The sequence below is a fragment of the Pieris brassicae genome, chromosome 7 (genome assembly GCF_905147105.1).
Source record: "Pieris brassicae chromosome 7, ilPieBrab1.1, whole genome shotgun sequence".
Taxonomy (NCBI): Eukaryota; Metazoa; Arthropoda; class Insecta; order Lepidoptera; family Pieridae; genus Pieris; species Pieris brassicae.
In genome coordinates, this window is record NC_059671.1 from 3,467,808 (window position 1) to 3,482,914 (window position 15,107).

At 33.9% G+C, this 15,107-nt stretch overlaps 1 protein-coding gene across 2 annotated transcripts in view; it reads left to right on the plus strand.

Annotated features, from left to right (window-relative positions):
• Nucleotides 1-15,107, plus strand: part of LOC123712391 (zinc transporter 1) — a 31,802-nt gene that overhangs the window by 2,343 nt on the left and 14,352 nt on the right. For both annotated transcript variants that reach the window (XM_045665445.1, XM_045665446.1), the window contains exons 3-5: nucleotides 2,980-3,202; nucleotides 7,271-7,519; nucleotides 12,801-12,976. In XM_045665445.1, the coding sequence (XP_045521401.1) occupies nucleotides 2,980-3,202; nucleotides 7,271-7,519; nucleotides 12,801-12,976 (648 nt within the window). The remainder of the gene's footprint in view (nucleotides 1-2,979; nucleotides 3,203-7,270; nucleotides 7,520-12,800; nucleotides 12,977-15,107) is intronic.

Below are 15,107 nucleotides of genomic sequence, written 5' to 3' on the forward strand. Positions count from 1 at the left end.
CCCCTGAAAATAAGTGTTGGAGCTTATATCATGTAGATAAATCTAATGTGGAGTAGTTTTTACAAATTGTTAGTAATATAGGTATTTAGTTTTAATAATTTCAACCATTTCATTTAACATACACTAAATGACTTTATCTTTACTCTTTGTCTGAGAACAAGCATAAAGATAAATTTATTCATTTACATAATTAAATAATGTTTTAACATTTGTCCTATATTTTCCACATTGCCTGGCTGCGATGCAGGAACCTGTGACACTTTGTATCTTTCTCATTGTGTTATATTGTATTTACACTTGTAGTGTTTCCTTTGTTATTTAAAAAAATGCATAATTATCTACTTATCAGCAGATGGCTCTCAACATCTTAATCAATAGAATTATATTTACAGCACAACTTTAGTAGAGTGTTGTTTGAAAACAATTTATTAAACAAGTATTACCTTCTCTATTTATTACTGTATATTAATTAGGTTGGGAAAAAAGTATTTTCGCATAATAGTATGTATGAACTTGTAATAAAATCTCTTTGGCTACTATTGGCTACTATTTGTATCTGGCTAGTTTTGGTATCATAAAAATTTTAAGTTTTAAATAAGATAATTCCAAATTCAAATTAGAAGAATTTGTGGTTTTTATTTATTTTTCGGACTGTCAAGATGAGTGAATCTAATAAAGAAATTCGTTACATTTTTAAAATTTACGACAAAACACGTAAAAATGTAAATGCATTTATGGATCTAGTGCAGTGTCTGTGAGAGTAGCCCAAATTTGGTATAAGCGTTTTCAATCCGGAAATTAAATTTTGATGTCAGCGTCGTCTCTCTGGTCGCCCTATTACGGATAAAATGGATGCTATTTTTTTAAAAAGTGAAGGAAGATCGGCATATCAGTAGTTATGACGTAGCTGAAGAACTGGGAATTGACCACAAAACAGTTTTGGCGCATTCTCATCATTCGCGCGTTTTCTCGATATCTCACGAGCGATTTGTGATTCTTTATAACGACATAAAGAGGCCGATTCATTATGAAGAAGCTGATAACTGGTGATGAAAGATCACGCACATATTATGACGTAGGCAGGACCATCAATTCTGAACTCTACTGCGAACAACTGATGTGATTAAAGCAAGAACTTGAGAGAATGCGGCCGGAATTAATCAACAGAAGGGGTTTGGCTTTCATCATGATAACGCTAGACCTCACACACCTTTAGCCACTCAGAAAAAATTAAGAGAGCTTGGCTGGTAAGTGTTAATGCATCCGCCGGATAGTCCTGACCTTGCACCTTCAGATTTCCACATGTTTCGGTGTCTTCAGAATTCTTAAGGCAGCGTCAGGTTAACATCACGAGAGGACTGCCAAAACCAATTGTCACGGTATTTTTATCAGAATTTCTATAGCAAGGGGATCATGTCTGTGCCTACTAGACGGCAAAAAGTTATCGAACAAAATGGTACCTACATACTTTAGTTAAATGTATATAAAATATTTGAAAAAATGTTGTGAATTTACTTAAAAAATGCGAAGAAACTTTTTCCCCAACCTCTTATGAGTCAGCATTTTGTGACTTGTGTTTATTCTGACTATAGAGCCCAAGATAGGCTGGATGGATGGTCTTTTAACAATAGGGCTCCTCATTAGAACCTTATATAATCTATAAATAACTAAAGGCAAAATCTGTTTGTTTTTATAGAAAATGTTAGCTTTATGAAGATGAACTGCCCTAAAGGGTGGAAAATTGAAACAAAAGAGAAAATTATGCCGAGTTATTGATTACTTTAATAATTTTCTATGTAGTGATTACGAAAATCGTATTTTTATCATAAAATACTGTTAAATTGTTTGATATACAACCAATAATTCGAAAATGTTATGAAATCAATTTAAGCTGATGCAATAATTTTTTTATACGTTGGAATATGACTAGTCGTTTTTAGATTGTCTAGGCCGTGACGATCGGTTTTCATATTTCCGTTGAGGCTCGATTGTTGGTAAACCATGCAGGAAAATCTATATGCAACTTCCGTACGTCTAGTGTGAATTAGATTTCCACTCGATTAATTTCCGCATTTTCCATATTTGGATTTGCATTCATATGAAAATAGATATGACACCTCGGATATGGGGGTTTTCACAATCGAACTGTGACAGCCTTATGACGTCATCACGGTAAACTACAGTGAGTCAATGTGTAAAAATATCGCCTATAGTTTTTATAGCGGTATTTTCCTCTTACTGTCTGTGTAAAGAACGCAATGCGTGGGATGGCAATTCTTATAGGTATAGGTTTTTATATATATTACATATGTTCTTGACATTTCTAAAAGTATATAAAGTTAGAATATCTCTTGCATCCGTAGGGGGATCTGGAGGGGAGAGAGGTGTCGCCATGCGTGTTCATGGGGGACAGAATCTCGCTCTTTTTTTGATATTGTTACAAAATAATGTTGATAACCGATTCTTCGGTCATTTTACTACGAGTGCATTAACACTAATTTGTGCTTAATATTCCAAACGAGATGAAGACTTTGCAATCTTCTCTTAATTCTATCTTTTTATCGTGCTGGGATTTAAAACATACAATGTAAACACGTATTTCGTTTACGACGAATAATCTTATTTACTATCCTATACTTTAACTCTTTTTTTGAACCTTGGTTGTGATCGATTCGATTGTTGTTTTTCGAGTTTTGTTAAAATTCTACTGTTAAATCGTATTTGTGTTTCTTGTAACTCGAAGTTCAATATTAGTTATAAGTATATGTAAAAAAACCCTCTTGAGAGTCCATGGGCTGCGGTGTCACTTAACATCAGATGAGCCTCTTGCCCGTTTGCCCTTTATAAAAAAAAATTTACTTTCCTTACAATTTGAACGATGTTATCAAACGCTTTACAAGAGTTAGAAAATGATAAAATATTGTCGGTAGTAGACCTCCTAGAAATAGGCCAATATATCAATATTATATTCATCAACAGATGTCACCGAAGAAATGGTCAAAGAACACATTCGGATGGGCGCGCGCGGAAGTACTCGGTGCCTTAGTTAATGCAGTCTTCCTTGTGGCACTGTGCTTCAGCATCACAGTGGAGGCTGTTCAGAGGTTTATCAATATTGAGACGATACACAATGCGAAACTATTGGTCGCTGTTGGAACATTGGGACTAGTTTTAAATATCGTTGGACTTTTCCTGTTTCATGGTATGTATTTTAGTCTTATAAATCTTGTGCTTTTTTAGATGAGATTTCGAAAATGAGCAACTATTTATTTATAATCATACACCTAACACATATCCATATTATAAAAGAAGACTTTAGTACATTAATTAGACTTGACAACAAAAAAACGGAACTTAAAACCTCAAATAAACGACCACCTAATATTTTAAAGGAAAAATAAGATTTTTCTTTCTCTATCCCGTGTGTCAAAAACGTATTTTATCATACGGGATACATACTATATCTCGATATTGTTATACCAATGGCGCCAAAGGGTGATCTTCCTGTGCCTGACACGTTGTCGACTTTAGAATGTGCAGTGTTGGCCTAGTGCCTCCAGCGTCTCATCCCTGAGATCGTAGTTTCGATACCCGGCTATGCACTTCCTTTCCATTAGCTCGAACGGCAGAGGGAAACATCGTAAGGAAACCTGCTTGCCTTCGATCCAAAAAAGTCGACGACATGGCACAGGAATATATACTTGCCTATTAGATTGGTATATCATGAAACAGATGCAGAAAACTGCGGCCAAGACCTAAAAATATTGTAGCGCCATTGATATAACAATATCGAGTATGTACAGTTTGTATCCCGTATCACAAAATACGTTTTTGTCCTCTTTTTTCGAAATTCATTCACAGGACTAGCAGATTAAATTTAGTATTTTCCTCATAACATATCACTAAACTATGTATTTGATGATTACAACGTTTAATAAACGTTATATTATAGATACATAATTTTCTAATTTGTTAAATATTTTTCGCTGCTTTCGATGAATTTTAATTACAATAACGAACATGTGATTTGGAAAAGCGAAAGTTTTTTCTTAAATTCATCTCCGTTTAAACAAATGTTCCCTTATGTTTGTCATATATTAATATGGCCTGTAAAGTTTATATTATTGTAATATTCAAAGTATAACACGGCAGAATTGTTATGATAATATACACTTTGGTTAATAACATGTACGGAGATTGTGGGAAATGCCAACACATATTGATTCGTAGAATATTTTTGTCGGATTACAATTCTGAGACCCTTGCACCTAACTAACCGTAAATCACAAATCTAATTTATCAAGAAATAGTGTTTATTTGTTTGGTTTGTATATTGTAAACAATAAGCTCAACAGATTTCAATTAAAACGACATTGAATATAGTATTTTAGGTCATGACAAAAAGCCTAAGTAGTAAACGAATTTAAAAGCACACCACGCGATACTTAATAACTTATAAAGCCTACAGTACCAGCGATAGTTTCGAATCTTCGCCGACCAATCACTTTCCAAGTGGCTTGATCCCTTACGTAGCGTTACGTTACGTTACGTTGCGTGGCGTTACGTAGACATGAGGGATCTCTCTGGATCTTCTACCGCATTTATCATGGAGAGTGTTCAGATGAGTTGTTTGGACTAATAGTCTCTGGTTTTTTAAGGCAGTTTTTGCCGCGCACCGCTGAAGTATTTACGAACCAATTCGGCTTAGGGTCCTTCAAGAAAAAAGCGTTCCAATTCGCAAAAGACCGGCAACGCACTCGCGAAACCCCTGCCATTAACAGTTATATATTTACGCATTTTATCGAAGTGGTGGTCAGAATCCACGGATCTCCACTTGCTACGGTCCTGACGTTCTTCGCTTCATGCACTTTCATGACATTGATTATGCGGGATCGTTGGTTATGGGAACTCTATAACAACTGCTCCATCATATAATGCTCATTAATTAAATGATAAATAAAATGTTGATCGATGATAAGAGAAATTTCGACGCGAGCATACTCTCCGGGCATAACTACGGCGATTAGGCCGCCCATATAAAATACATGCTGAGCAAGCAATGATTGTAAAGCCTTGGCTCGTACATATCTTATGAAATTGCTATTTAGATATAAAGATTCAGTCTTAACACGTTGTGAATGATAAAATTATCAGTGTCAAGATCCCTTTTAAACAGAAATATAATTCTTAATAGGTACGAGTAATATACATGACAAAAAAGATTTAATCAAATGAAATAATCATCTCTGTTATGTTAAAGTGCTAATAAATGCTATGCACTCTGCACACTGCCAAGACATATTCGGGGTCATTCACACTAAAAGGTCATGAACTCTTACTCAACCTATCAGCTGATTTTTATCGATAAAAACATTACAGCAAATTAATCTGTATTCTGAATATATCAATGGCGTATAACGATAACCATGACCGTCAAAACAACGTAAGAATTTGTATACATTGTCGAATAAGCCTTGACACGGAGCAATAAGGACGACATTGAACAGAACAACAATTCTAATCATGAAACACTCACTTTTTTAAAAAAGGAATGGAAAATTAGATTTTACAACTCGCACGCTTAGTCAAAGGCATGTCCAATTATTTAATTTAGCTATTTTCAATTGTCAAGGTGACTTACAATAGGTGTTTGCCAAACAATAGACGCCGGCTTTGTTTATTGTCCCCGTATTGAAATTATCGTTTGGAAATAGAACAATAACCTGTTGATAACAGAGCTTACTATCTATGCGAACAATTCGACCGATTGGAGGCTTTTATTTATTTCCGCATTTTATATTTATAAATGTAGTCGATTCTATCAACTGTTTTGCGAAATGAAAGATTCTGTAGTTTTTATACACCTTATACTTATATAGTTATAGTACGTAACTTTTATGTGTTTACGAATTTGTAGCCTGTGCTAGGTGGATGTTTAAAATAATAAATGGCAGTTAATCTTGCTTAAACAAGAATGGTCTGAAACACTTCTGGTCGTATTTCTAGTTAAATAATAAATGAAATTCAAAATCAAATGAATCTTAATCGGTTCGATTTAACATAAACAAAAAAAGGTTTCCATCCGAGGTCAACAGACCAAAATATTCCTGGTAGAAACAGTATTAGTTTTAAAAGTCTTTTTGTACACGTGTAAGACACCATACAAGGTGTCGTGTGTTACTCCAGAATAACTGTTGTGATATTGAATATAATAATAATAAATAATAAAGCCCGTTTATTTACAATCTTCACAAATATTAACAATATACAGTTTAAATTCGCAATATATCTATTTTTTCTTGTTATTTCTTTTACTCACTTCCGTAAGTATCTTTGATCGGAAACCCTTGTCTCCTCAAGCTTTTTCCAAATTTCTCTGTCCATGGCTTTCTTTCTCTATGGGCGCCATATTGTCCGAAAGTCTATATTTTATCTGTGCATCTTGCTATATGTCCCGCCAATTGCCACTGTTGTTTTGCATTGTGTGAGACGTCAAATTGTTCGCTTTTTAGTTTTTGTATTCCCTTTATTTTTAATACGCTTCTTTACAATGCTTTATGGCATGGGAACTTCGCCAATTATTAAATATGCGAGTACAATATTTAATCCCGCGTCTATCACAGCTTACTATAATTTAACAGTTGAATGAATAATTAATAAATTTATCTTTCATCATTTGCAAATTTTTTTTACATTTTTTAATGCTATTGTAATAGTCGTAGCAGAAAAAACTAAAAGAGTAAGAAAGTTTTGTTCCATCCTATTATTGTTTACATAAAAGCCTGTTACATAGTTGAATATAATTTGTGATATACTGATAAAAACTTATTTAACTTTCCCATCTGAAATTTTACAAAATAAACGATTGTCTGTAAAGTCGGTTTACGATAGCTTAACGTGACAACGTCATAACAAAACATTTATGATATGATTGCATACATTTATGAATCAAATTGAATTGTTTTTTTTTAATAATCACTATTTTGTATGGATACAAAGGAGTGAATCCTTGTATGCATAGGTCAATCGAGTGGAAAGGAGACAGATGCGACGTTAGCGTACAATGAGCGTAACGGGACAATGCGTCATGCTTTTTCATGCGTACAGCCGGCGTTCATCGATTTATTAGTCGTTGTCACGTCAATAATACACAAACTATAGAACTAGATTTCATTTATAAGACAAATTGTATTTAAATGCTTATCGTGTAGTTTATTTACGTAGTGTTAACATAGTTCCTGTTAGTACGAATAAAACTTAATTTTTACAGAACACGGCAGCAGTCATGGCCACACACACGGCGGTGTTCCACCTCCATCGAATGTCAGACACCTCACAGAGTTAGTGAATAGCAATGCGGACATGGCCCTTGGCCATGCGACCACAGATAATGAAGAGACAGACGAAATGGTACCACCCAAAGTTGACAAGCTACCGAAGAAGCAAGCGCCGAAAAGTACTGACCCGGGGCACTTAAATATGAAGGGAGTATTTTTACACGTGCTCTCCGATGCTTTAGGTAAGTAAACCATAGATAAAATATGATCAAAGTGTTCCTGGCATTATGATATAAAGATAAATATGTTTTTAATTTAGTATGAAACGTGAGTGATTCAATTTAGAGATCGAAAACTAAATAATAGTCAATTAATGAAGGCTTCGTCAATTAGTCAAGGTGATTGACGTGGGTTAACCGTAGTGCGGATAGTTATGTATATCCTAATTGGTAGTTATATGTATGTAACATAGTTATGTACAAAAATAACACGAGAGCTGCATTTTGTACTGCATTTTTCTTTTGTTTTGTGTTCCCGTGATTCTGAGAACGCTGAGGACAGTGACCATTGCATGTCGGACGATTAATAACACCACCGACTTTGGACTGTCGAAGTACGTCTAAGAATTTCTCTTCCACAAGGCTATACTTGGTAACAAGATATGAGTCTGTTATAGATAACTTTTTTGATATCAAACGCATATCAAAGAGTACATTATTTATATTCACGTCCTTATCTCATACGTTAAATTCGTTTGAGTAAAAAAAAATATATCTAGAAAGCCAGACAAAAAAGATAAAACGTATTACTAAGTGACAAATGCTTTTCTAAAGGCTTGATTGAAGATTTGACATGACTTTAAAAACCTTTATTGGTGGCTATTGAACATATACTTTTTATTTTTAATTCTGTTCGGTGTTGCTTTAAAATTAAACGATAATTTAAAAAAAAAACATCAAAACGCGTCTCTACGCAAGATGCCTTTGCTCTACGATGTACCGTCAAAGTTATGTTAAACGTCAAGTTTTTTACGTGTTAATTGTCATTAAATACAGTTTCCGACGAAATTTAACTCCACCATAGCATTAGGAATGCCATGCTAGGTGATCATCGATTAGAATAATCAGTATAATTTTTTTGTCACGCGATTTAGAATTATATTTTTTTCCTTCTGCGGTTATTTGCAATCAGCCCTAAGGCTACGAGCTAATCTGTTCTGTGTTGCTGTCATGTTTGGCTTTCCATTGAATCGTATACTCATCTGCTGCGTAGAGCTAATATATGAAAATCAATATTGTTGGTAACTTCAACAATCGCTAATTAATCAATAAAGGCTGATTTACATTTGCTATAAATTCCGTGCTAATTAGCATGGTTTTTTTAGCATGCTAAACTAAAGGGGTGGTAATTAAAATGCCGATATACAGTTGCTATGCTATTTTCATCACAAGTTGTCTCAAAAGCGACGAAAGCATTCGCATCGCAAGTAGAAAATATGGAATCTCTAATAAGTTTAGTTTAGTTAGTTTCACATCATTTATATTTATGTTTAAAGTTTTTTCAATGTCTGCATATGCATTATACCTAAGAATTTTGTTTTTATAAGTTTCACTGCACGAATCCCATAAGCAGGCATGTTTTTCGTATTCTGATAACAATTTAGTTGTCAGATCCCGTGTCCACTTCACTTGCGACGCCATTTTAATAACCGCACTTTTTTAAAACCACAGATAACGATAAAAAATCTGACTGACCGTCAGATTTTTTAGCGTGCTTTATAGCATAGCACATTCACATTTGCGAAATGCGTGTTTTTTAGATTTCTTGGAAAAGGAATGCTAAAAACGTATTAAAAAGTAGCAAATGTAAATCATCCTTAACTATGGGTATTTTGATAAATTAATCATTATCTACGTGTTATTTAATCCTGTGTAATGATATTTCTTGTACAGATTATTCTCAACAACACAAAGTTTTCATACTTTCAAATTGTTCATTATGCGTATTCTATTTAAAAAGGCGATTGAGCAAAAATGACCGAGTCGTGTTACAATATTACTACGAAGGTTAGATACATTTGTTTCCGGTTCATACATTCTTGAAGAATTCTGCCTTTCTCGCTGAAGGTTGTATAAAGGCAATAGTAATAGATTGCTCTATGGACCGGCGTTAGCATGTGGCTTTTTCTATAATATAATTTAATAATGAATAATTAAATTAACAGATTTACTTTTTGAAAGTAAATCTACCAATTGAGGTTCTCGAATTAATTCGTGAGAATGCCTAATGTCCAATCTCTCAGGATAATTCTAAAATGATTGCTTCCGGTACATTCATGCTATTTTATTCTCAAAATCAAGTAATTATATTTCAATAAGACCGCGATTGGTCTTTTGAGTTTTTGGGATTCGTAACTCTTGTTAATTTTTTTGTTTACGTAAATAAACTTATTATACTTCATTTCTCTTTATTATTGTTATTATACTTTATTATTTAACTTTTCTCTGAAGTATATATAGATATTATTAAAAAAAGGATTAATTTTAATTGAACAAAATAAATGTGTGCGTGTGCACACGTAAGAAGTGAAACTTAACCTTATTTTTCGAAAAAAAAACAAAATCTATTATATGCAACTTTACAGAAATTGATTAAATATAGTTAAAGTTTAACAAATGGCTTTTATTATCATAGACATGAATTTAAATAGTACAATTATTTAATTTTACTTTATTACTACTAATATTATTACAGAATTTCATTAATTGTAATATAATTATTAGTATCATTGTTATCGTTATTATATATTTTTGTTATTAATGGCTTCGAATCGACCGTGGTAGGGACAAGAAAAAGATGGCGCGTAACCGAAAACTGTGACGGTAATTTTTTTACAACGCCGATAAAGAAGTTTCACTTCGATAACTTACCGGTAGTATTTGCACATGTTTTTTTTAAACTAACTTTATCGATCGGAACTATTTTATTATTATATTATATTATATTTCCGCCAATCAATTGTCCAATTGTATGATACTTCTCTGCCCCTAAAACAATTATTATTCCATCAGATACCTACCAAGTTATACGCCACGCTTTTAAGCCACACATAAATGACATAAAGAAGTGTATATATTTTTTATTACAACAAGGCGATCGAACGCTTCTCTCAACAGGAAATAATCTCCAAACACCTGCAGGATCAGAACGATCTGAATTGTTTTTTTGTAACGCCCTTCTATGAATTATATTGAATTGTATTAATAAAATTATTAGTTAATTTATAGTAGAGCCTTACCTTGTTAAGCATGAATTACTATCTCAATCTTCCTGAATCATTAATCATTGTACATATTGGTGAAAATAGCAATGAATGCCGTGCAGTAGTTTTTGGCTGTGCCGATAGAGAGATAGCACGTCTGAGAACTTGTTTTTTTATCTTTATAAATATAATTCTACTGTACGTTTGTATACCACTGAGTTCCTCTTAAACGGTTGGACCGATTAGAATCATTTTGTTTTGTATGTACGCATCCGGGTCGCGCTCTGGATGGTTTAGATTCGCAAATCAGCCCTGGTCGTGTCGGGTAGTATGATATATAAGTTGACATATATTCTCGTTGGTTTTTTTGTAGGCCTTATTATCAAGCACCACTGTACTCTAGAACGCAATATATACAAAATATTTTTCATCTTTAAGGCGAGTTCGTAAGACACGTATTCGTTCTACTGTTTTCATACGACGTTGCAAATCTGACTGGCATGATAATGTTTTTTCATTTTATTGAATAGCCTATAACACCCGCAGCAGTGTTGGCCTAATGGCTTTCCCTCATCCCTGAGGTTCGATCCCTGGCTGTGCACCAATGCAGTTTCTTTCTATGTGCGCATTTAACGAACAGTGAGGCTTGTCTTAGAGCCAAAATGTCGACGGCTTGTGTCGAGCACAGAACGCTGAGCAGCCTATGAGACGTTTGCCTATTAGATTGACAAATTATTATCAAAGAGACAATGAGGCACAGACGTAAAAAAGGTAGCGCCGCTGATATATATATTTTTTTTAACACCCACAAACATGATTTTCATTTGGTAAAAGAGTTTTGAAGTTTGGTTCAATAGATTCATTACCTGACAAACATTACTCCTCTATAATATTAGTATAGTATAGGTTATATATATTAGTATAGGCGTTGGCATCTATTATCGAGGCTACACGTGGTCTTCTTAAGTGTCTTAGTTGGTGAGGAACAATGTTATTTCTACAATATTTTGTAGTGTCTGATAGGATCTATCTCTATAGCCTTGGCCAGTTCGATAACCGTGCTGTCATTGACATTAATTCTGGAATATACAAAATGCAAACAATTTAACCTTGCTCCACTTTCTTCCTATCGTTTAAATTTAACTGATGTGATATGGGGAATCATTTCACACACTTATCAGTTCGATACTGATATACTGCTTGTTAGTTAAAAATTTTAAATTTTCCTACAAAAAGAACGTTGGAATTATAAAACCAGTACGCAATATAGCCTACCAATTCTTAAAATGACAGCAACGTAATTGTCAGCCGTCTGCCATTGGGTCTCTGCATGGGCGGCGGTGTTTGCTCCCTGTTCTATAAAAATCAATTGCATTGAACTGTGCATTTATCTATAATAGCATAGATAGTCTACGATTCCTACTTATTAGTCATGGTCAACAACAGTCCACAAGTGCAAGCAATCAGATGTCGATGTCGACAGTCGAGTTTATTGCAGGCTTTTAATGCTATTTAGAATGTATCATTGTATGGAAGACAAGCTAAATCAATTGATTTCGACTCATTAGGGAGTTTGTAGTTAAATCGAGGGACGTTATATGAAATTTACAAATTTACAGAATATATAAACAAGGAACAAACAGATATTTGTGATATTTTTAAATTTAAAATGACTGTGGGTGTAAAAATATTTACGTATTCTGTTCTATTTGCAAGTTTTAAATCTGTGAACTGAATTATAATGTGTTTAAATCTAGTCCGGAATTATAAATAGCAACAGATTGAGAATAACAATGTTTTTCGATACGTTTATGTTGGAGACGATTTGGCAACAAAGTAAATTTTATGTTGACAGCACACCACAATTATATAAATGAATTGTCACTGTCAAATTATTGAAAATGAATTTGCCGCGCCACCACTATGTTAGCCGTGATTAGACAATATTTTTTTTGGAGTAATAGAAAGAGTTCGTTTTCATGGTTCTAAATTCTTGCAATCGAAATTATTCGTCATACATAAAAACCAGTACGGAATGTTCAGGATTACTACAACGTACTTGAAGACTATTGAAGAATCCTGGGGTTTTCGTACCAGTAGCTACAAGACCTTCGTATATTTGCAAACGAATTGTATCTTTATAACATTGTACCTAGAGGTTTAATTCCCGTAATCTTTAATCCCAATCCAAGACCGAGTGGTTTTGCAAATGAACTTTATGTTCATATCATTGTTCAATACAACGTGTAATTTTGTTTCAGGCTCAATAATAGTGGTTATATCAGCGTTAGTTGTATGGTTGACTGAATGGGACTACCGATTTTACATTGACCCAGCCCTTAGTATAGTGTTAGTTATATTAATACTTACCTCAGTGTGGCCACTGTTAAGGGAGTCTGCACTTATTTTGCTACAAACTGTACCTACACATATACAGGTAAGATTTCATAATATTATTAGATAAATGTGTAAAATATTCAATGTGTTTGATTTAAACTAAAGTCTCTTGACGCGGAGACAGTTATTTATGACACCGCAATAAAATTGTCAAAGATTTTTGACCTATTTGTTACTTACACATGTCCTTAATTAACAAGAGTGACTGCAAGGAGCAGTTTGTTACTAGTTAGATTCTACAGATATTAAACTGTATCCGTAATTGTTTTTTATTGATAAGAATCCATAATATTTTCTCTAGTTTATGCGAGTTGACCAGTGTTCGCTTCAGTGTGCGACTCTGATGAGGTAGAAGGTATGAACCCTGGTTCGTAAGGAAACCGGCCTTATCACCTATATATTAGGAAGTTGACAGGCACAGAAATCTGATTAATTACTTACTTATAAGCAAAAACAAATGACCACATTAATAATCACTACATATATAAATCTGGGACCAATACCAAAGAATTGGCGTATTTCTTTTCTTTAGTCGATACATACTACTTGAACCTTTCTTTCGCTTGTTAGCTTTATCTCTATATTTATATAATTCTCGTGTCACAATGTTCGTTCCCATATACCTCCGAAACGGCTACTATCTATCTTTCAAACCCCTAAGTGTTAAGGGGTGTCCACCCCAAAAAAAAAATTTTGACAGTTGTTTTTGCCATTATTACTTTATGATACATCATACAAAAATACATACAACCCTTAATTGTCAACCTTCTACGATGATCCCCTATTTTTAGTATAGTAGATAGGTTATTTTAATTGAGCTAAAAAAATGCTTCCTGGAAATTATATATAATATATGGCAATACGCCGCCGGGTCAGCTAGTTTATTATATAAATTGGATTCCATTGGACTATGTAAATGTTTATAGACAATTTTAGCTACATACCTTAAATGTATAAAGCTTTATTCAGTCTGCGGGTTGTGCCCCGCTTAAATATGATACCGTGTTACTACTTAGTATTGCCTACTGCTGATGGAGTTTAACCATTTCTTAATTGCTTCAAGATCTTATGTGGGAATAGTTGCAGTCCATGTATCTTCCATCTGTTTAAACTAAATGCAATAGAGCGATTAAGGATTCATCGTGTATTTTTCTCCTCCGTTTTACGGCCTTGATTTGAGAACTGACAGTAAATGTAAATTTAGAGTCAGTTAAATGAATGCCAATTAAATCGTGAACTCAACGAATCAAACTAAACGAATTATGTCATATTTCGACCATACAATTAGCAGAGGCGATGAGAACTTGGAGAACTGATTGTGTCTAGTAACGAAAGGAGGCAAAAGATGACGTGGCCGTTCACCAACCAGATTGATCGATCAAGTGAAAGACTCTTCAAAACTGTACACTGTTATGAGAGAGCACCGCTGGAAGCAGATTGGACAAAGCTACCGACTGAAGACGCAGAATATATAATAAAACAGAAAAAAAAACGTTTATTTCGATGACCTGTTTCTAGGTCTGTAATAAGTCGTAAAATCAAATTCATACACACGTGTGCGGTTAGCCAAACAATAGTTTTAGTGATAAAGTTCGTTTGGTTTGCGATAAGACATGTTGCGCGTTTGAGTGTCCGGACATTTCGTCTGATTTTCCGTCCGACGATGCCTTGGGCTTCTTTGTTCATGTAAAAAATGAAGAATTTCGGTAATTATTTTGTCAGAATTGTGTTTTTGGTAAAGTTAGAATATATAGAAATAGAAATTCTATAAAGTATTATTCGATCTTCTTGAATCTGCTACACATTCGGCACGCTTTGATGTGATGTTATCTAAATTTTTCTACTTGTTTTTATTTTCTATTCCGTACTATACCGCCATCCCCTGAAGCTAGATAGTAAAAGGGCAGTTCCATTATTCTTGTCAACAAAAGTAAGCAAAGTTCTGAAAAATAATGGTACATGAACGTGATAGGAATTTTGTAAAATGCATTTCGTTTTCAAGCAAAGACAATGTCCCCCACTTAGTCCCCACTTAAAGAAATCAATAATCACTGTTGACGTAATCACCAAATACGAAAATCCAAGGACCCAACACTGCATACGTAATAAATACCCTTTGAATTAAGATCAAATTAAATAACGATGCCTGTAAGCGATTTTGAAAAATTGGA